Below are 23,033 nucleotides of genomic sequence, written 5' to 3'. Positions count from 1 at the left end.
AATAATTTTGTGGCCGACCGGGAGGGGTCGTCCATGAAAATCAGCAGGTCATCCGCATAGAGAGCAATTTTGTGTGGAGTATTGTTGACCATTATGGGGACGATGTCCTCCGATTGCCTAATAAATTGGGCCAAAGGTTCGAGGGAAAGCGCGAACAGTCCCGGGCTCAGAGGGCAACCCTGTCTAGAAGATCTGGAGACTGGAAAGAGTGTGGAACAGTTTTTGCCTGTCAGTATCATCGCAGACGGCGAGGCATACAGGACTTTAATCATATGAATAAAACTCTTTCCAAGACCCATGACCTCAAGTACCTTCCACAGATATGACCACTCAAGTCTGTCAAACGCCTTCATGGCATCCAAAGACAGAACTGTGGATGGAGTTGTATTGTCTTTACTGTTATCGATTACATGCAACAGCCTCCTAAGATTATCTGCAGCCAGACGCCCCGGGATAAAACCAGTTTGATCGCAGTGTACCAATACAGACATAAATCTCTGCAGGCGACGGGCCAGCACCTTGGCAAACACCTTTAAATCGGCCCCGAGAAGACTCAAGGGTCTATAGCTACCACAATCATTGGGATCTTTGTCCTTTTTGAGAAGTAAAGAAATCAACGCCATATTGACATCTCTTGAGAACTCCCCTTGTTCGATAGCGTAATTGATCATATCGAGCATCAATGGACCCAGTTGGTCCCAGAAAGCTAAATACACTTCGGGTGGAATACCATCCCAGCCTGGCGCCTTACCCCTCTGCATTTCAACAATAGTCTCCCTCAATTCTGCGAGAGTAATCGGTCTCCCCAGTTCCTTGGCCTCTTCCTCAGAAATGTGGGGTATCTCAAGCCCGCCAATGAACGATTCAAATCTAGAGTCATCCAGATTACCCTCTGAGCTATATAACTGTGAGTAAAACTCTTTAAAAGTGTCATTGATCTTTTTCGAATCAGTAGTGACTGCACCCTGGCTCGTCCTAATCGAGGGGATATCTGAGAAATGATCATTTGATCGTATTTTCATTGCCAATAGATGGCTAGGTCTGGAGCCGTGAAAATAGTAATTTTGTCTTGTCCTGTGTATCAAAAACTCAGACTGTTGTTTAAGTATGGAGTTTATTTCTTTTTTGACTATCTTACGTTGTGTGTTTAGTCGTTCATTATAGTCAGTTTGCAAGGATGCGTATAGGTCCGCATATAATGATTCCAGTCCTTCTAGCTTTTTTGACCGGGATTTTCGCAAATTGGAGGCAAATAGTGTGACATGACCCCTGATGAATCCTTTCAATGCGTTCCACAGGACCCTAGGGTCTTCTACTGTGCCAACGTTGATCTGCAAAAATTCAGCTAGTTTACTCCTGAACTCAGAACAGAAGTCATCGTTCTTTAGCAAGGTCGAATTAAAACGCCATCTGGGAGCTCTTGCGGAGAGCCTGCCAAAGGTTGCCGTAAGGAAAATCCCCTTGTGGTCTGAGAGAGCCAAGGGAACCAATGAGACATCGAAACTATCAAACATATTAGGGGACGCGAATGCATAGTCAATTCGAGAGAAGCTTTTGTGTCTGGCTGACAGGTGAGAGTAATCTCTGAGGGTGGGGTTGCATAAGCGCCAGAGGTCTGAGAGCCCCGTGTCTTTGGCCCACATCCTGAGGGCCTTAGAGGCCCGTTTCTGGTCGCTCGTTTCAGAGGGCCCAGACCTATCCATCTCCGCATCCCAGCACGCATTAAAATCGCCACCCACAATGAGAGCGTATCCATTAAGTTCCAACATATTCTTCGTGATTGTATTATAGAACGCTGAATCAAATGTGTTAGGAGCATACAATGCTATTATAGCCATCTTCCTATGCAAAAATTCAACTTTTGCTATAGTAATCCTTCCCTCCGTGTCCGACCATACATCCAAGATTTTGATATCAAGGTTACGTCTTGTAACTATGACTACTCCTTTCGTCTTATCATCGGCTGAGGATGCGGAGATAACGTGATATTGCCGATTTGCCAGTCTTGACACGTCACCTACCATTAAATGCGTCTCACTAAGGAGAGCAAGGTCAATATTTCTCCTCTTCAATAGCCAAAGGACACTGGCACGCTTGTGTGGGGCGTTAAGCCCTCCTGCGTTCCAAATTAAAATATTCAATTTAGCCATGGTCGAGCTTGTATAAGTGCGTAGAGAACATACCCGTGCAGCCAGGCTGAGTACAGAGGTGCCGATCCCGGCGGGCCCGGACGGTCAATCCCAGGAGTTCAGAGGAGGAACACTTACACATATATAAGACAACAGTACATAGAACACATAAAAATACCACCCCAGCTACAACCCCCCCTCCTTCTACTCTAAACCCTAACCCACCCGTCCTACTATAAGTTCCTCTATACCCACTCTCCAATCCCCACCCTATGCCCCACCCACTGAGGATGGTCATCTTCCTATCACTTCCCACTAGAGACATGGATCAATAAGACGCTCCCCACTCCCACCCCCCTCTAGATAAACCCCTGAGTAAACCCCCACTAGTCCAATAAACACAAATAATAATAAAATAAAATTCAATAAAGATATCGGTCGAAAACCACCTGAGCCCTGGCCCCAACATGAGAAAACCATAATGGTAAAAATAGCCATCATTAAATAATAACTCCGCATCAACCTGCAGCCCTCTATTTCGGGATCTGCGCTTCAACATCACATTGTTATAGCCCAAAAAGGTATAGGAAAATTCAATACAAAATTAAATTAAAGCATCCCAGCCGATAGTCTAAGGCAGGTTCGGGTCACAGGTTAATTGTGCAAAATTGTGTGAACAGTGTCAATTAAACAATGACAAAAAAAAAGGAGGAAGGGAAAAAAAAAGGGGTTATGGTCAAAGTGCACCCCTTTAGCCGTCCCTCTGATCAGGCACAACGGCTGAAATGACCCAACCTATGTAAGATTAGAATTAAACACAATCATTCATTAATCAATCCGGGGATGGTAATAGGCAACACCTGACACCACCTGTCATCATACATTGTTTCAATAAAGATATCGGTCGGAGCAGTTAGTCCAAGATAGGATCGAATCACATTTAAATTGCTCATTCAAATGCCATTAAAACATATAGGAAAATTCAATACAAAATTAAATTAAAGCATCCCAGCCGATAGTCCAAGGCAGGTTCGGGTCACAGGTTAATTGCTCATTCAATTGCCCTTAAAACAGCGACACTAATTATTATATAATTACTCAGCATCAACCTGTAACCATCTACCCTGGAGTCTGCATATTAATGTATCAACGTTATAGCATAAGTGCCTCACGGAAAATTCAAAACAAAATTAAGGCTTGTCAGTAGTTAGTCCAAGGTAGAACCGGATCACATTTAAATCGCGCATATAGATGACATAAAAACAGCGACAGTAGGAAAGAAAAAAGAAAGGAAGAGAGGGTAATGGCTCGAGTGCAAGCCATATAACCATATAGCCATTAAGTGCAAGCCATACCCGACCCAACCTGTTATCAAATATTGTTTATGCATATTCAACCGACCTTGGTATCTACTTTGGATCACCAAAGCTCAAAACAACCTGGATATAAAAATAAAAAGCATACCAGAAGTTAGTTAGGGACTCGGTCACTCTTGAACTGTGCAAACCAATGTCCCTTTGAACAGCAACAGCAACCAAAATACGTAACCATTAACGAATGTCTCAGCGCAGACCATAGTCGAAGCCCGCTGGCTAGCCCGAGGCTAGCGCGTAAGCTAGTGACGAATCCGGATAGCACGTTAGCCTACTATGTACATTGTTCAGCTAGCTCGTTAGCTTCCAAAGAGGCGATACACAAGTACGACCATGAGGTCAGCTTTAGCAAGTAACAGAAGTCATTGGGAAGCCCCGCTAGTTGGATGGGCAGAGGACAGTTAGCATGTCTGGGCATGACAGCAAGTGTTTGTGAATAGTCGACCTAATCAATGTATATAGGCCCAAACCGCCAAGTCACTCACCCTCCATAGATATCAAGCAACAGACTCGGGTGTCTTCGCGAGATATTCCTTCGCTTTAGCCAACGACCAAAACAAACGCTGACCACCGACCTTCTCCAACACAGATAGTTTCGCGGGAGCGAATAACGTGGGCCTCAGGCCTAGTCTCCATAGCTTAGTCAGGACCACCTTGTACTCGGCTCTCTGAGCTTGAACCTCCGGTGTAAAGTCCTCGAAAATGGCCACTTTGTGATCGCCAAACCTCAGAGTACCCCTTCTGGTACGAGCCGACCGCATGATGATTTCTCTCTGTTGGAGTCTGTTCAGCTTGACTATGATGGGCCTCGGTTCTTTGTTCACGCCGGGAGAAAACCTGCCCGCTCTGTAAGCCGACTCACAGATAGGAGGCGAGGGGAGGACGTCCGTCCCTAGTATCTTCTGCAGCAGTTCGGGCATGGTCTCAGAGAGACGGCCTTCACCGCTGGTCTCCGGTACTCCAACAATCCTGACGTTGTGGCGTCTATCCCGGGACTGCATCTCCTCCATCGCCGACTGTAGTTTGTTGACTTCAGCCTGCCTAGCCAGCAGGGCGGATTCAAGACCCGCCATCTTCTCACATTGTGATGATACCTCCGTCGTTAGCATGGCTAGTTCGTTAGCATTAGCCGATGAGGCAGCGTGAATCGTCTCCATCTTTTCTGTCAGCGGGACTACCGCCAGCCGTATTTCTTCTGATATCTCACGACGGAGGCTGATACAGAAATCCGCCAGCACTTGCTTCTGTGCTTCAGCGATGCGTGCCTCAGAGTCTGCGTGTACTTTCTTCTGTGCTTCAGCGATGCGTGTCTCAGATTCTGCGTGTAGCTTGGTCATGACCAAGAGCACAGCTTCGCTTAACTCCCCGACAGCGGGAGACGGTACGGCCATGCTCGGCGGTGTCGGTGTCGTGCCTAACTCTTTCATGGCTCTGGTTTCCACCCCCGCCATCGTAGAAAGTCGAAAAAAGTTGATGAATGTATACTAAACACGACGACCTAGCAAACAGATAAAAAACAAATAAAAATAAAATAAAGACTAATGGGGAGAAACGTATATTCAGCACGGTAGAAGGGAGCTCATGTGAAAACACGTCTACTCCATGATCGCTCAGCTCCGCCCCACGGATATAAGCTTTTATGTGATTATGTGATATCGCTGTTTGACTGTGCGCGCCGTCAGGAAATAGGAGAAACGATTTTCAGCGCGCGCCACGAGCGTGCATGCGAACACATATACTATCAATAATCTAGCGTTTATTTGAAAACTATTCATAAATAGGCCGAACAATGACAACGTTCTAGAATATTCCAGTAAAAGGCGATTATCATGGAAACTTCTTTTTTCTCCGTGAAAACGAGGGGTTTTCTAAATGCTATGAAACGGAAATGAACCGATAAAAAAACAATCTGCTTCGACAATGTTGACTGGAAATAGGTCATTGATAATGCGACGGGCAGATTAGACATATAGCCATAATTTAAAACATAGATTAGGCGATATTAATGCTAACATTGAAGTGGATGGTGGGCATTCAAGCACTAAATGTGCGCCCCCTGCTGGGCACTGAAAGTGTAATGGGTTAAAAACTCTATATCCGAAAAATATATATCCGAATGTTAGGGATGCTCGATATTGGCTTTTTTACCGATACCGATATTCCGATATTGTCCAACTCTTAATTTCGATACCGATACCGATATCAACCGATACCGATATATGCAGGGTTTCCCCCCAAAAAAACTGAATAATTTCAGGTAATTAATAATTTCACTGGATGCATTCAAAAGGCTTTCTAAATGTAAGCATTATCTGTGCAAAATATGATAATTAAAAAAGTAAAAATTAACATTACATATCTCTTGTTGTTGAATTAAACCAACATGCATACTTTTGACAATAAATGAAATAAGAATTGGTTCTTACTTGCTTGCCTGGGTAAATAAAGGTTAAATAAATTTTTTTTTTTTTTTTTTTTTTTTTTTTTCCGATACCGATATTTTCCGATATCACATTTTACTGCCGATATCGGCCAATAATATCGGTCGGCCGATAATATCGGACATCCCTACCGAATGTGATATATATCGGAATATATTTTATTCTAGAGATGTCGACAAAAATATAATGAAACTAGATTATTCCCTAATCTGCTTGAGTCAGAGAGACTAGCACTTAAGGAATTGATGCAGTTAGATAATCTGGTGTACAGGAAGGCCGATAAAGGCTCGGCCTTAGTGGTACAGAATAAGAGTTCCTATGTTGCTGAAATAAATGGACAATTAGCAGACACAGATGTGTATATTCCTTTAAGCACAGATCCAACTGTTCGGTTCTCTTTTGAGATCAAAGAGGTTCTAAAGCGCCTTCTTAAGGAGGGTGAGATTTCTGAGAAGGAATTTAAATTCATGGTGAATGATAACCCAGTAAGACCTATTATTTACACTTTGCCCAAAATTCACAATGATCTTCATAACCCACCAGGTCGACCTATTGTGGCTGGTATCTGGTCACTTACAGAACCTATCTAAAAATGTGTTTACTCACACCTTAAAGAATTGGCTGCAGCACAACCTGGTTATTTAAAGGACACTACCGACTTTCTAAGTAAGCTGTATGAGTGCAGTATAGAAGCTACTGATATTTTGTGTACTATGGATGTTTCTAGTTTATATCCTAGCATCCCACATATTGATGGGTTAAGTGCATGTAGATATTATTTGGATCAGAGAATAGAGCTACTACATCCCTCTACTGAGGCATTAATATCATTGACTCAGGAAGTCCTTAATAAGAATTATTTTCGTTTTCAGGATCAATATTATTTACAGAAAAGAGGCCTAGCTATGGGCAGCCCGGTAGCGGTTAATATGGCCAACTGTTTTATGTCGAAGTTTGAGTCTGAATGTATTTTCAATAATAATCCATATGTTGGACACATTAAAGCCTATTTGAGGTATATTGATGATTTATTTTTTGTATGGTCAGGCACTAAAGAGGCTCTGGAAGAGTTCCACTTGTTTCTCAACTCTCAGAGAGAGACTATTAAGTTTACTATGAATTATGATTCACATTCCATAGCATTCCTCAATGTATTGGTGAAAAAGAGAGACAATATTGTCCATACCGAAGTTTTCAAAAAAGAGACTGATCGAAATTCGTTTCTCCATTATAGCAGTTATCACCCGCCAGAGCTCAAGATGAGCCTTCCATTTAGTCCGATTTTGAGATATAAACGTATCTGTAATACAGATGACATTTTTGATACACAAGCCAAGGAGCTTTGTCAGAACTTTAGATCTAGAGGATATAGTGAGGCCCTTATTGAGAATTCTCTTAATAAAACTAAACAGATAAACAGACAATCCCTTTTTACACATAAAGACAAAGTAAAAAGCAACTCAGTAGCATTGGTGTCCACCTTCAGCCCTATTTCTAGAGATATGCGTGATATTGTGAACAAATACTGGTACATTTTAAAGTCAGATCCTAAGATCGGAGGTGTGTTCCAGTAACCACCCAAATACTTCTACAAACGGCAACCTTAAGGGACCAGTTAGTTAAAACAGATTTTCCCAAAAAATGTACCCATTTTATGGCTAATATTCCAAATGGCAATTTTCCATGTTTGTCTTGTACCCAATGTCATGGCATGATTAAAGAGACATTTTATTTACAACCAAGTACAGGTAGGAGTATCGCTGTTAGAGGCCGGATTACCTGTAATTCTGATTTTGTTGTTTACTTGCTTAAATGTCCTTGCAACCTGGAAAAACAAGAAGACGTTTTAAAAATCGAATTTCGGAGCACAAATGTTCCATAAGAAGAAATGACGAGAAGTCTTCAGTTGCAAGGCACTTTAATAAGTTAGGACATGATATTTCTGGCTTAAAATACATGGGTATAGAGCAGGTCTTGAGACCACCAAGAGGCGGCGACAGAGACAGGCTCTTGCTACAAAGGGAATGCTTTTATATAAATTTTCTGGATTGTCTAGAGCAGGGGTCAGCAACCTTTTTGACATGCAGTGCCTGTTTGAAATATAGTTGTAACTAGTGTGCCTCAACAATATTCCATGCATCGTAATATTTTTTTCTCATAATCAGGTCTTTTTAATGATCATTTTTACATTTTTACATCATTATTGTTATTGTTATTATTAACAATATTATTGTGATGGTTGTATCAACCCTAAATCTGAGTTGGGGGGGGGGGGGGGATGCAATGCAGACAAACAGCTGCATACAGTGCGACCATTTCACTCACATTTGCCCATTCATTTTTGGACACATCACACACCATCGGTGTGTGTACTGTACGTGCGCTGTCATAGCTCCACCTACAGGCCTAATGGAGAACACCAGGATGTGAATGGAGGGTGATTCTGAGGTATATCGTGTAAATACGTTTTGATTGATTGCAAGACTACACTGTAAAAAAATAAATAATAATAAGTTACCAGAACTTAAAAATATTGAGTTCAGTTACTGTGCATTAAGGTTTTCAGTTTTTAATCCATAATAAGTTAACAGAAAAATAAGTACACAACCACATTATTTCAACCTAATAAAACTATGTTTATTGTCATTGTTTTAAGAACACAAGTAGACTTGGTAATACTCACATTTTTAGTAAAAAAAAATGGCTTTTAACATGTGCAATGTTCAATGAAATAGAAAAATAAATAATAAAATTTGTTGATTAATCCCACTGGTCACAATAGTGACCGTAATAATGTTTTTGTTATAAGGCTCTGCAAAACAAAGCAGCACGTATAGCGCTTCGCTGTGAGTACAGAACTAATGTTGCAGCGATGCACAGTTGTTTAACTTGGTTACTTGTCAAACATAAATTACTCTGCTCACTCCTTGTATTCACTAGGAATATTCTTGTTACAAAGATCCCCTCAATTTTATATAACAATTTATCAATAAGTCTTGACAGACACAACCATTCCACCAGACATGCTTCTGCACGAGGTTTTACACTTCCAAAAGTGAGGTCGAATGCAATGAAGCGAACTGTCATGTTCCGTGGTATGCAGGAATGGAACTCTCTTCCCAGACATGTTAAGCAGGAGAATAGTAAATGCCGTTTCAAAATCGTGGTAAAACAACATTTTCAACCAAAGAAATTGACATTCCCTAATAGATAGTGTGTACGTAAATGAAAATGTATGTGTCTGATATTTTTATCTTGTATTATGAATTTGATTAGGGTTTTTATTGTTGTTTTAATTGTCTGTATGACATGTAAATGTTGTGAGTGTATAAGGGTTTTTATTGTTGTTTTAATGGTCTGTATGTCATGTAAATGGTATGAGTGTATAAGGGTTTTTATTGTTGTTTTAATTGTCTGTATGACATGTAAATGTTGTGAGTGTATACGTCTGTAACTGTATTTTATGTGTTATGGACCCCAGGAAGAATAGCCCCAGCACTGCTGTGGCTAATGGGGATCCAAATAAACTTAAACTTAAACTTAAATGTTACTGAATGATGTAGCAATGTATTTCCAGCTAAATTGAAATAATAAACAAATAAAGGGTCTCAATTAAATATGTGGTAGTAAAAATAACCTGTGGGAGGATTTCAACAAGATAAATGCAACATTATATGCTGCCCCCTGTGCCTATGAAAATACCCCTGCGCGCCTATGCAGGCACGCGTGCCTAGGGTTGCCTACCCCTGGTCTAGAGCCTAGAGGCCTCAATGAGGAAAATGTTTTGACCTGTTTCATTTGATTATTTCATTTCATTCGATTGTTTACTATTTTCATTTATCATTCTTTATAGGCCTGCCACGATAACAAATTTTGCTGGGCGATTAATTGCCCCCGAAAATATCGCGATAAGCGATATTATTGCGACCGGTTAGAGAATTTTTTTTTGAGAAATTTATTTCCCAAAACTTTTATTTTGAAGCCCACCGCTCCGTCTTTTCCGGTGTTTTAGACTTTTATTTTGAAGCCCACCGACCGGACCGGAAGTATTGTTGTTATTATCCTAGCTTGCTGATGCTGCTGGTGGACTGGGGCCAGCTAACGTTAGCTTGCTGATGCTACTACTACTTCGACATGCTGCTAATGGGCTGGGGCCAGCTAACGTTAGCTTGCTGATGCTGCTGGTAGATCGACATGCTGCTAGTGGACTGGGGCCAGCTAACGTTAGCTTGCTGATGCTGCTGGTAGATCGACATGCTGCTAGTGGACTGGGGCCAGCTAACGTTAGCTTGCTGATGCTACTAGTAGATCGACATGAGCTAATGATAAAACAAATGTTGAGATTGTTGGTGAACAACTAACTTTAAGTTAGTTTTAACGTTAGCTACTAACGTTAAAACGCTAACGTTACACTACAAATAACGCTACTTGGTTAAAAGGAGCAACACTATTGAGAAATGTAGTTAAGCTATGTGGTGTTGCCCCACGGAGCTCCTGTGCTGTGCTCTCTGCTCTGTAGTAAAGCCAGCGGCCCGCCTCCCAACACGGACAGTGACTGACAATGGGCACTGGTTCCGCCTCATTAAAACAAACGCGCAAATAGCAATTAATCGCGCCCGTCAAAATCATTGCATTAATTTTAATTATCGCGGCAATTAATCGATTTATTGCTTATCGCGGCAGGCCTAATTCTTTATATTTATAATTGAAAGATGGCTTATATGGGTCATGAGTGTTTATGTTTAGAGTTTAAGATGTAGGCCTACTCTGTATAACATATATATAACTATATATAGATATATCTCTTTGTAATTTACTGTTTCTTTTTGATTTACATGCTTCTTTTTGATTTACATAATTCTGAAAAGGTTGTGCTTGTAAGTGGTATTTTGTACTTTTTTGCAGATCTCTTGTGGGAATGTGTTGTCACTTCCTATGTTGTCACTTCCTGTTTGACTTGTATATACTAGGGCAGGGGTAGGCAACCCTAGGCACGCGTGCCTGCATAGGCACGCGGGGGCATTTTCATAGGCACAGGGGGCAGCATAAAAATAAATAAATAAAAAATTATACGTTTTTTTTTTTTTTTTTTTTTTTTTTTTTTTTTGCTTTGAAATATTATAGTGAAATATTTTGCACTGTTGTCGCATTTATCTTGTTGAAATCCTCCCACAGGTTCTTTTTACTACCACATATTTAATTGAGACCCTTTATTTGTTTATTATTTCAATTTAGCTGGAAATACATTGCTACATCATTCAGTAACATTTGCAGAGCCTTATAACAAAAACTTTATTACGGTCACCATTGTGACCAGTGGGATTAATCAACAAATTTTATTATTTATTTTTCTATTTCATTGAACATTGCACACTCTTCCAGGTCCTGGGATATTTTTTTTTTTGATATTTTTTGCACAAATCTCTCCAATATTCAACACATATCTTTCCACATCACAATATGCAACGTCCAAGATTTGCCTTTTTCTTTTTTTGTAAGAACATACAAAACATGTAAAAGACTCATACAAATACATTAAAAACTGACATGGAAATTAAAAAAAGACTTACGAAAAAAAATACTATACATTGTGCATATATATCCCTGATGCACATACTTTACATGTAGACCGATCTACCTGCGAGCAGGTATGTGCTGCATCTTCTATCGGGATGCCATCCTTCTCCATATTGCATGTGAGAGAATGCGTCTCAGATATTATGTAGGTGTGCATGAGAGCATGCATGCATGTGTGTCTCAGATATATGTACGTGGGTACGTGTATCACGTATCAAGTATGTGTGCATGCCTCATACGTGTGTGTGTGTGCCAGCGTTTCCGTTAGCCGGTAATTACCGGTATTTGACCGGCAAAATCTGTTGAAGTCCGACATATTTAATCTCTCCGGTCATAATGTCCGGTGAAAATAATTCCCTCTAAACACAATTAGATTATTTGAATTGTATTAAAATAGGCTAAAATTAAATAGCCTATGCGATGAACGAAACAAACAATCATTACATTTGTTTCATCGTTGCTTCACCAAGCAGCCAGTCTAATAATGACATCCTGTTGTCAGCGCGAGCTGGCTGCTGATATATTTGCGAGAAGCATCCATCTGCCGGCCGGCAGGGTGCAGTACTCCAATTCAGCCATTGGCAATTCAGCTGTTGGGTGGGGGCGCTGCTGAGCGGTTTCCAGACCAGACCTAAAAACACTGCTGCTCCATGCTTCACGTAAATATATCAGCAGCCAGCTCGCGCTGACAACAGGATGTCATTATTAGACCGGCTGCTTGGTGAAGCAACGATGAAACAAATTATTGTTTCGTTCATCGCATAGGCTATTTAATTTTAGCCTATTTTAATACAATTCAAATAATCAAATTGTGTTTAGAGGGAATTATTTTCACAGGACATTATGACCAGCACCAGTCGTTGGGAGGTGGAGATATACATCACGCAAACCCACGATAATGTTGCCGTCTCTCTCTGCCAAATTTCTCAGTTCTTCGCTTGATATAATTAATACAAATGTCCAATATAACGGAATTCGTTAGCTCATAAAAATGTGATTATAACAGACTGCTGTTTATTAAGGTCGGGCAGACTGCCCACCGACACCTCAAGTCGGCAGCAGCACGAAGTCTCGAGGGACTTATTTTATTTGGAATATATTAATGACTGTATATACGCAAAAGTAGCCTAGTTTTAAGTTAAAATATTATAAATGCCTTGATGATGTCATTCTTTATATAGTCCTATCAATTGTTTTTAAGCTCAATAAACTCTGACCGGAATTTATCCCATTTGTCCGGTAGATTGAAATCTACCGGACACTCAGACCTGCAAAAAAAAATTCTAACGGAAACCCTGGTGTGTGCATCTTTCTGGTGTGTGACTGTACTCCTACCTCTTGTGTGTGTCTCGTATCCATGTGTGCCTCTGCCCCCTATGTGAGTGTGTATCTCAGGTATGTATATGTATGTGCGTCTCAGCTACGTATGTGTGTGTCCCCTATGTATGTGTATATCCCCCATATGTGTAAGTGAGAGCCTATGCTTCAACTATGTGTATATGTATGTGTGTGTATGCCTATTTCCTATAAATGAGTATGTGCATGTATGTGTGCCCCTGGCATGTATGGTCCTGGGATATTTCAATGTTTTGGCTAATTTTGATTTAAATTGTATAATTCCCATTTTAAAATGTTTTACCATAGTATGTTTGGTATCTTTTTTTTCAGCACAGCCTCACATATATGACCTGACAGTTAGTTTTCATATTGTATAATACTGTATATACTGTATACTGCATAATGTACAACACAAAACACAAAATCGGATTGAGAAAATGTGTTATTTTTAGTATGAACCAATGCAAACATATCAAATCAAGGATATAAAACAGTGGAAATGCACCCTCAGGTAGCATATTTACATAAACAAAAGAGAACAGATCAGAATTCAATTTACAAAGCATTATTTTCTCCATACACAGGTAATAAACACAGACGAAATTTTGATTCTCAACTGGAAATGATCACCAGCATGCTTTTTTTTTTTTACAAAAAGTCAGTAAAGGTAATTTTTTTACAAAAGAAAGTAAAAAAAGTTTTACGGTAAAAAAGTCAAAAATAATTAAATAATTAAATTGTGGGATATTCAATATACATATATACAGTACACATATGACTAGAGTGCAGTCATATAGAGTGCAGAATGCCTGAGGCGTATCCAAAAAGAATATTGCACCTGTCAAACTGTAACGCCTTTTGACAGGTGTTACCTGTGTATACGTGGCATGGGGGTCTAGCTGCGGTCCTGGGGGTCTGCGCGGCATGAACCGGAGGGGCTGAGGGGCTGGATCAGGATCACTGTCGGTCTTCCAGGGCGTCTGATCTCCTGCCTGATCTCCTGCCTGGGCTGGACGTCTTGGCCTGGCCTGGGTTGTCCTGCGTCGGACTGGAGCAGGCTGCTCATCATGTCTGCACATAAATGGCACACACATTGTACATATAAAACACTGCTCATACAACACACACACACTGTATATACACTCAATATTCCATTCTGTATATAGTGCGTACAAAGTCTGCAAACCTAGTAATAATAAAAAAGCAATAAACATCCATAATAAGTCTCTCACCTGTCTGGGTCATTTCTTGACCTGGATCGGGCTTGGGCACGCCCTGCCCCCCTAGATGTCCCAGGCAAATCATTTCTGTAGACAATGACATGTAAAAATACATTATTTTCAACTTTTATGAACAGAGTAATAACTAAAACAAAAGCACTAATAATAATAATAATAATAATAATAATAATAATAATAATAATAATAATAATAATAATAATAATAATAATAATAATAATAATAATAATAATAATAATAATAATAATAATAATAATAAGTCTCTCACCTGTCTTGGTTAGCCCTCCTTCCATGTCTCACTGAACTGGTTGAAGGCAGGGCTTCTGCTCCTTCTGCTCTTTGCTCCTCCTCACTGTAGACATTCAACATTCAACAAGGACTCTCTTGATGCACACTTATCATGTACACTTATCCTGTACATGTGCATTCATCATGTGCACTTATCATGTGAAAGCCTTTCTTTGCCTTTCCCAACAAGTCTGACTAAAACAAAAGCAATCAAAGTCCAAAATAAGTGTCTTTACCTTTCATTGTTGTCATCATCAGTGGACCTTTCGTTGTAGTCACCATCACCAACAAAAGATGGATCGTCAACGTTAGCACAGGATATCTCAAACTACTACTACTAAAATGTCTACTAATACTACTGCTACTACAACTACTGTACTACTACTGCTACCACTACTATTACTGCTACTACTACTGCTACTACTACTGTTATAAAAGTCGAACTACTAACTACTAACTGTCCGACAGAAATTATCTAGTGGACAAATTTCTCGCTCATGTGCAGGCTTCTTCTACACTTTTTTTCTGGCAGTAAACTTCCGCCTCCTTCGTCACTTCCTCCCAATCTTTTCCGTTTCATTCTAGCACAAAAAATGGCCAAGATATTGATAAAAATGTAACACATGTAAAATTATATCTGGCACATTTTACGCGTGCGTAAAAGTTTATTTAGCATCGAATTGAAATGATCCTGGTTCAGTCATTTATTGGTTTATCAACACAAAATAAAAAGTAGCGTGTAGTTTCAAGGCCACGTCATAATGCCACGCTGAAAAAAACCCGGAAATGGACTACGTTTTCGGTACAGAGCGTCACAAACTGATGACGTCACTTCATCACGGCGCCGCGACCGGGAACCGTTAAAAGCCATTTTTTTACTCAAAATGTGAGTATTACCAAGTCAACCTGTGTTCTTAAAACAATGACAATAAACATAGTTTTATTAGGTTGAAATAATGTGGTTGTGTACTTATTTTTCTGTTAACTTATTATGGATTGAAAACTGAAAACCTTAATGCACAGTAACTGAACTCAATATTTTTAAGTTCTGGTAACTTATTATTATTTATTTTTTTACAGTGTAGTCTTGCGATCAAAACTTATTTACACGATATACCTCACATTCACCCTCCATTCACACACTGGTGTTCTCCTGGTGTTCTCCATTAGGCCTGTAGGTGGAGCTATGACAGCACACGTACAGTACACACACCGATGGTGTGTGATGTGTCCAAAAATGAATGGGCAAATGTGAGTGAAATGGTCGCACTGTATGCAGCTGTTTGTCTGCATTGCATTCCCCCCCCCCCCCCAACTCAGATTTAGGGTTGATACAACCATCATAATAATATTGTTAATAATAACAATAATAATGTAAAGATTATCATTAAAAAGACTTGATTACGAGAAAAAATTATTACGATGCATGGAATATTGTTGAGGCACACTAGTTACAACTATATTTTAAACAGGCACTCCATGTCAAAAAGGTTGCTGACCCCTGTACTAGGGTCACTTACCCTTCATGCTTCATGCAAGCCATTCTGAAGAAGGTGTGTTCACACCGAAACGTCATGATTACAGGCTGCCAATAAATTTGGAAAAACCTGGAGTGCGTGCCTGGACATTGTTTCCCTATTTTTATGTATGATATCAGAGGTTACAGCACCCAGTGTCAAGTCTAGTGAGGTGAGCGCGTTCTACTACTTTTTTCAGATTAGACACATAGCCATAATTTAAAACATAGATTAGGCGATATTAACGTTAACATTGAAGTGGCCTTGGGCATTCAAGGGGGTAAAAAGGAATTAAGCTTGGGCAGTCAAAGTGTTAAGATGGTAGAACAAGATGGAATGGAATAAAGACAACATGCAGAGTCCCCTTTAAGGTGAGGATGATAGAACAGGATAGAATATAATAGAGACGGCACATGAACATCAGAGCATCTTGTCCTAGAGGGAGGACAGCTAATGGACTCTATACAGAACATTAAGAAATAAATACACTAAAGGTATAAAAACATTCAGAATGTGATGACTATCTTAATGCAGCTACAAGGAGAATATTCAACAGAATATCCTGCATAATGAATGGTCACTGGTTCAGTTTGGAGAGGCTTCCTTTGTGCCACATGCCCTCAGCAGGACCTGGCCGTGAAGGAAGGGTGCGCTGCGTTTACAGCACAAAACGAGAGCACGGCAGCACGCGGCACAATAACAGTTTTATCTCGATTATCTTGTGTCTGTCCACTATATTGTTACTTTTGTTATTTTTCCCCCCTATGTAAAGCGACCTTGGGTCTTTTGAAAGGCGCTATATAAAATGTTAAAGTTATTATTATTATTATTATTATTATTATTATTATTATTATTATTATTATTATTATTATTATTATTATTATTATTATCTTGATTATCTTTTTTTTTATCCGTTTTTTCTCGTCCTATTTTTTCGTATTTTTCTCCCATCCCAATTTAGTCGTTATGCCAATTCCCTTCCTGGTTGTTGCACACTTTTGCCCCCTACTGTCGGCCTGGGGAGGGAGAAGACTATCACATGCTTCCTCCGATACATGTGGAGTCAGCCAGCCGCTTCTTTTCACCTGACAGCGAGGACTCTCACCGGGGGAGTGTAACGTGTGGGAGGATCACACTACCTCCCCCAGATTCCTTCCTCGCTGAGCAGGCGCCCCGACCGACCTGTAGGAGTCGCTGTTTACAACGACCAGGACACATACCCCGCCAGCTTCCCACCTGCTAACGCTGACAATTGTGTTAGTAGGGACGACTGACCAAGCCGGAGGTACCGCTGACAGCTGGATTCGATCCCAGAGTCTCTGCGGTGGTAGGCGAGTGCTTAGTCTGCTGTGCTACCCAGCCGCCCACTTATCTTGAGAAGCCAAAATCATAATTTAAATTGAAACTGGATTACTCAACCAGCCGTGGCCAGTGTGTAAACGGATCTGCTTTGATTTGAAACGTAAGAGGAAGACATTCTGAATGATCATGACACAAAATAACTGATGGTCTCATAATTAAGATAAGATATTCTTTTATTGATCACATTCTGGCATCATAGCAACATGGGGGAGGGTAATAGAAGAAAGACATAAATATAGGCAATACAATTTAATCTTTATATACAAATATGATAAAAATAAACCGTATAAACACAATATAATTAACTAAATATACAAATATGATAAAAATAAACCATATAAACAATATAATTAACTAAATATACAAATATGATAAAAATAAACCGTATAAAAAAATATAATTAATTAAATATACAAATATGAGGAAAAATAAATCGTATAAACAATATAATTAACTAAATATACAAATATGATACAAATAAACCGTATAAACAATATAATTAACTAAATATACAAATATGATACAAATAAACCGTATTAACAATATAATTAACTAAATATACAAATATGATCAAAATAAACCGTATAAACTATAATTAACTAAATATACAAATATGATAAAAATAAACAGTGTAAACACAATAATAAGTAACTAAATATGAGAAAAATAAACCGTATAAACACAATATAATTAACTAAATATACAAATATGCCAGGCGGGGCAGACAGTAACAGTAAGAACCAGGCGGGGTAGACAGTAACAGTAAGAACCAGGCAGACAGTAACAGTAAGAACCAGGCAGACAGTAACAGTAAGAACCAGGCAGACAGTAACAGTAAGAACCAGGCGGGCAGACAGTAACAGTAAGAACCAGACGGGCAGACAGTAACAGTAAGAACCAGGCAGACAGTAACAGTAAGAACCAGGCAGACAGTAACAGTAAGAACCAGGCAGACAGTAACAGTAAGAACCAGGCAGACCGTAACAGTAAGAACCAGGCAGACAGTAACAGTAAGAACCAGGCGGGCAGACAGTAACAGTAAGAACCAGGCGGGCAGACAGTAACAGTAAGAACCAGGCGGGCAGACAGTAACAGTAAGAACCAGGCGGGCAGACAGTAACAGTAAGAACCAGGCAGACAGTAACAGTAAGAACCAGGCGGGCAGACAGTAACAGTAAGAACCAGGCAGACAGTAACAGTAAGAACCAGGCAGACAGTAACAGTAAGAACCAGGCGGGTAGACAGTAACAGTAAGAACCAGGCAGACAGTAACAGTAAGAACCAGGCGGGCAGACAGTAACAGTAAGAACCAGGCAGACGGTAACAGTAAGAACCAGGCGGGTAGACAGTAACAGTAAGAACCAGGCAGACAGTAACAGTAAGAACCAGGCGGGCAGACAGTAACAGTAAGAACCAGGCGGGCAGACAGTAACAGTAAGAACCAGGCGGGCAGACAGTAACAGTAAGAACCAGGCAGACAGTAACAGTAAGAACCAGGCGGGCAGACAGTAACAGTAAGAACCAGGCAGACAGTAACAGTAAGAACCAGGCAGACAGTAACAGTAAGAACCAGGCAGACAGTAACAGTAAGAACCAGGCGGGCAGACAGTAACAGTAAGAACCAGGCAGACAGTAACAGTAAGAACCAGGCGGGTAGACAGTAACAGTAAGAACCAGGCAGACAGTAACAGTAAGAACCAGGCGGGCAGACAGTAACGGTAAGAACCAGGCGGGCAGACAGTAACAGTAAGAACCAGGCGGGCAGACAGTAACAGTAAGAACCAGGCGGGCAGACAGTAACAGTAAGAACCAGGCGGGCAGTAACGGTAAGAACCAGGCAGACAGTAACAGTAAGAACCAGGCAGACAGTAACAGTAAGAACCAGGCGGGCAGACAGTAACAGTAAGAACCAGGCGGGCAGACAGTAACAGTAAGAACCAGGCAGACAGTAACAGTAAGAACCAGGCGGGCAGACAGTAACAGTAAGAACCAGGCGGGGCAGACAGTAACAGTAAGAACCAGGCAGACAGTAAGAACCAGGCAGACAGTAACAGTAAGAACCAGGCGGGCAGACAGTAACAGTAAGAACCAGGCGGGGCAGACAGTAACAGTAAGAACCAGGCAGACAGTAACAGCAAGAACCAGGCAGACAGTAACGGTAAGAACCAGGCGGGCAGACAGTAACAGTAAGTACCAGGCGGGCAGACAGTAACAGTAAGAACCAGGCAGACAGTAACAGTAAGAACCAGGCGGGCAGACAGTAACAGTAAGAACCAGGCGGGCAGACAGTAACAGTAAGAACCAGGCAGACAGTAACAGTAAGAACCAGGCAGACAGTAACAGTAAGAACCAGGCAGATAGTAACAGTAAGAACCAGGCGGGCAGTAAGAACCAGGCGGGCAGACAGTAACAGTAAGAACCAGGCAGACAGTAACAGTAAGAACCAGGCAGACAGTAACAGTAAGAACCAGGCAGACAGTAAGAACCAGGCGGGCAGACAGTAACAGTAAGAACCAGGCAGACAGTAACCGTAAGAACCAGGCAGACAGTAACAGTAAGAACCAGGTGGGCAGTAACAGTAAGAACCAGGCAGACAGTAAGAACCAGACAGACAGTAACAGTAAGAACCAGGCGGGCAGACAGTAACAGTAAGAACCAGGCGGGCAGACAGTAACAGTAAGAACCAGGCAGACAGTAACAGTAAGAACCAGGCAGACAGTAACAGTAAGAACCAGGCAGACAGTAAGAACCAGACAGACAGTAACAGTAAGAACCAGGCAGACAGTAACAGTAAGAACCAGGCAGACAGTAACAGTAAGAACCAGGCAGACAGTACCAGTAAGAACCAGGCAGATAGTAACAGTAAGAACCAGGCGGGCAGTAAGAACCAGGCGGGCAGACAGTAACAGTAAGAACCAGGCAGACCGTAACAGTAAGAACCAGGCAGACAGTAACAGTAAGAACCAGGCAGACAGTAAGAACCAGGCGGGCAGACAGTAACAGTAAGAACCAGGCAGACAGTAACAGTAAGAACCAGGCAGACAGTAACAGTAAGAACCAGGCAGACAGTAAGAACCAGACAGACAGTAACAGTAAGAACCAGGCAGACAGTAACAGTAAGAACCAGGCAGACAGTAACAGTAAGAACCAGGCGGGCAGACAGTAACAGTAAGAACCAGGCGGGCAGACAGTAACAGTAAGAACCAGGCAGACAGTAACAGTAAGAACCAGGCAGACAGTAAGAACCAGGCAGACAGTAAGAACCAGGCAGACAGTAACAGTAAGAACCAGGCAGACAGTAACAGTAAGAACCAGGCGGGCAGACAGTAACAGTAAGAACCAGGCAGACAGTAACAGTAAGAACCAGGCGGGCAGACAGTAACAGTAAGAACCAGGCAGACAGTAACAGTAAGAACCAGGCAGACGGTAAGAACCAGGCAGACAGTAACAGTAAGAACCAGGCAGACAGTAACATTAAGAACCAGGCAGATAGTAACAGTAAGAACCAGGCGGGCAGACAGTAACAGTAAGAACCAGGCAGACAGTAACAGTAAGAACCAGGCAGACAGTAACAGTAAGAACCAGACAGACGGTAACAGTAAGAACCAGACGGGCAGACAGTAACAGTAAGAACCAGGCGGGCAGACAGTAACAGTAAGAACCAGGCGGGGCAGACAGTAACAGTAAGAACCAGGCGGGCAGACAGTAACAGTAAGAACCAGGCAGACAGTAACAGTAAGAACCAGGCGGGCAGACAGTAACAGTAAGAACCAGGCGGGCAGACAGTAACAGTAAGAACCAGGCGGTTATAGGAAGCATGTTAATAAACATAGGAAGGGGTCTCCGGTTTGGCGAGGAGCGGGTGAGCAGCTGCACAACAGAGCTCCCGGTCCAAAATTCAAGAAAGGTAATAAAAAGTTATAAAACACGATAAAAATTAACAACTCTAAGATAAAAGAAAGATGACAAGACCCAGTGCACAAAACTCGAGGAGAAGTGGGAGAAGAGTGACCCCCAGACAAAGAAAATACGACAAAGGGAGAGGTACAACACGAGGAGATGACGCAGCAAGTATAACGTTAGACCACAGCGAGGTCTGGCTGGAGACTGAACTACAAGCTAACATGGAAGCTAACACGAGGAATATGCAAGCTAGCATCCGGATCAGGCTAGAAGCAATACAGAAGGCTAACGATGCTAACGTGCAAACCAACACGCAGACTGGACTTGATGCAATACAGAATATTCAGAGGAGCATGGAGGCTAGTTCGGGAGAAGTGGAACGGATGACTCCCAAAAGAGGGACAAAGAGACGCTGGATACAACTGGACCAACCAGGACTCGGGCACCGAGGTCGGCCGGACTGTCCGGGATGCAAGCACGGAGGTCACCCAGGCTGGCCAGGATGCGAGCATTGAGGCCACACACACCAACCGGGAGCCGAGCGCTGAGATCAACCAGACCAGCCAGGATTCAAATAACGAGATCTCACACACCAAACGGCACTCGAGCACTGAGGTCACACACAATGACCAAGATTCAATACCACATATATATGTGTGTGTGTGTTTGGCTAAAGTGGATAGAAAACACAGTACTGTGCAAAAGTCTTAGGCACCCAAGAGTTTTTATATAAATTGTCTTAGATGTAAATACTTTTTTTATTAGTGTGTCAGTAGACTACTCTTAGTACATTTTCATTTAATTATTTTTTAAAGCATCTTCATGGTTTAATAATGCAAACATATGTTAAGGGGACTTATTATAATCATATTGGCGTGACTGTATGCATCAAAGGGTTAAATCAAGCATTTTTAAGTGCTTTAGAAGAAATGTCAAAATATCGCGATATATATCGTGTATCGTGATATGGCCAGCCCTAGGTCAGAGCGGATGAGCTTTGCCCAGGGGGGCCTTGTGTGTGGGGTGGGGTTGTTGGGGACATGGGAGGTAACGGGCTGGGCTCGGTGGGGGGGTAGTCCCCTATCCTCTCCTCTATTGAGCCTGGCCCAAACAATTCAAGTAACCCGTGTCGCTGGGGGCTCAGCGAATCATGATCACATGATTAATGCAGCAGCCCTTGTCGGGGGTTAATACATGTAATTTAACGAAAGGTCCTCACACAAGTATAATAATCATACAGTGTGTGTGGGTGTGTGTGTGTGTGTGTCTGTCTGTGTGTGGTGTGTGTTGCAGAAGATTTCCAGCTACGACACCATCATCCAGACTTCAGGAGACTCGTGGCATATTCCCTACGATGTGGAGGAGGACAACAGGAGCGCGTGTGAAGTGCCACAGCGCTGGCTCTGTCTCACCAGGACACACTAATCTAAGGATTCAGTTCAGTTATTTTTTATTTCAGGGTTTGGACACATAACAATGGTCATTCCATAAATCGCTAAAGTTTTACGATCTAAGGGTTAAATGCCTGTATTACAACTGTGGACCTGTAAATAAAATGTTTGTGTAATAAACCTATAGATTTCAGAATCGACTTTGTTCTTTCATTCTGTTAACACTTTCTTTGCCAGGCTTATGTACATCATTATACCGTCCTCTGCCAGCTCTATTTGTCTATGGAGAAGTTCACCTTCTTTGCAGGGCTATAACTTTTTAAATTGTATTGCTAAATTGACATTACTATGGCCCATTCAACGTCAATTATCTATCGTTCAGGATGTGGGAACGTTATACTTTTTCATTCACATATTCATACTAAAATACGGTCTAAAGTATAAATATGTTTTTATCGTTTTCTGCAGCATTCTCC

General features: G+C 41.3%; 1 protein-coding gene across 2 annotated transcripts in view; it reads left to right on the top strand.

The window, feature by feature from the left end:
• The window catches only part of LOC311243994 (mitochondrial ribonuclease P catalytic subunit-like), a 92,132-nt gene extending 69,388 nt beyond the window's left edge, over nt 1-22,744 (top strand). The window contains exon 12 of one of the 2 annotated variants that reach the window (XM_084333403.1): nt 22,463-22,744. In XM_084333403.1, the coding sequence (XP_084189529.1) occupies nt 22,463-22,591 (129 nt within the window). In that variant the 3' untranslated portion in view covers nt 22,592-22,744. Of the gene's footprint in view, nt 1-22,459 lie in introns of both variants that reach the window. The other variant, XM_084333402.1, reaches the window with a different exon arrangement.
• Nucleotides 22,745-23,033: the final 289 nt, after the last annotated feature.

The sequence above is a fragment of the Notolepis coatsorum genome (assembly GCF_963971535.1).
Source record: "Notolepis coatsorum genome assembly, chromosome: 1".
Classification (NCBI taxonomy): Eukaryota; Metazoa; Chordata; class Actinopteri; order Aulopiformes; family Paralepididae; genus Notolepis; species Notolepis coatsorum.
Note: the sequence above shows the minus strand (reverse complement) of the source record. Positions and strands in the feature narration are given on the sequence as shown.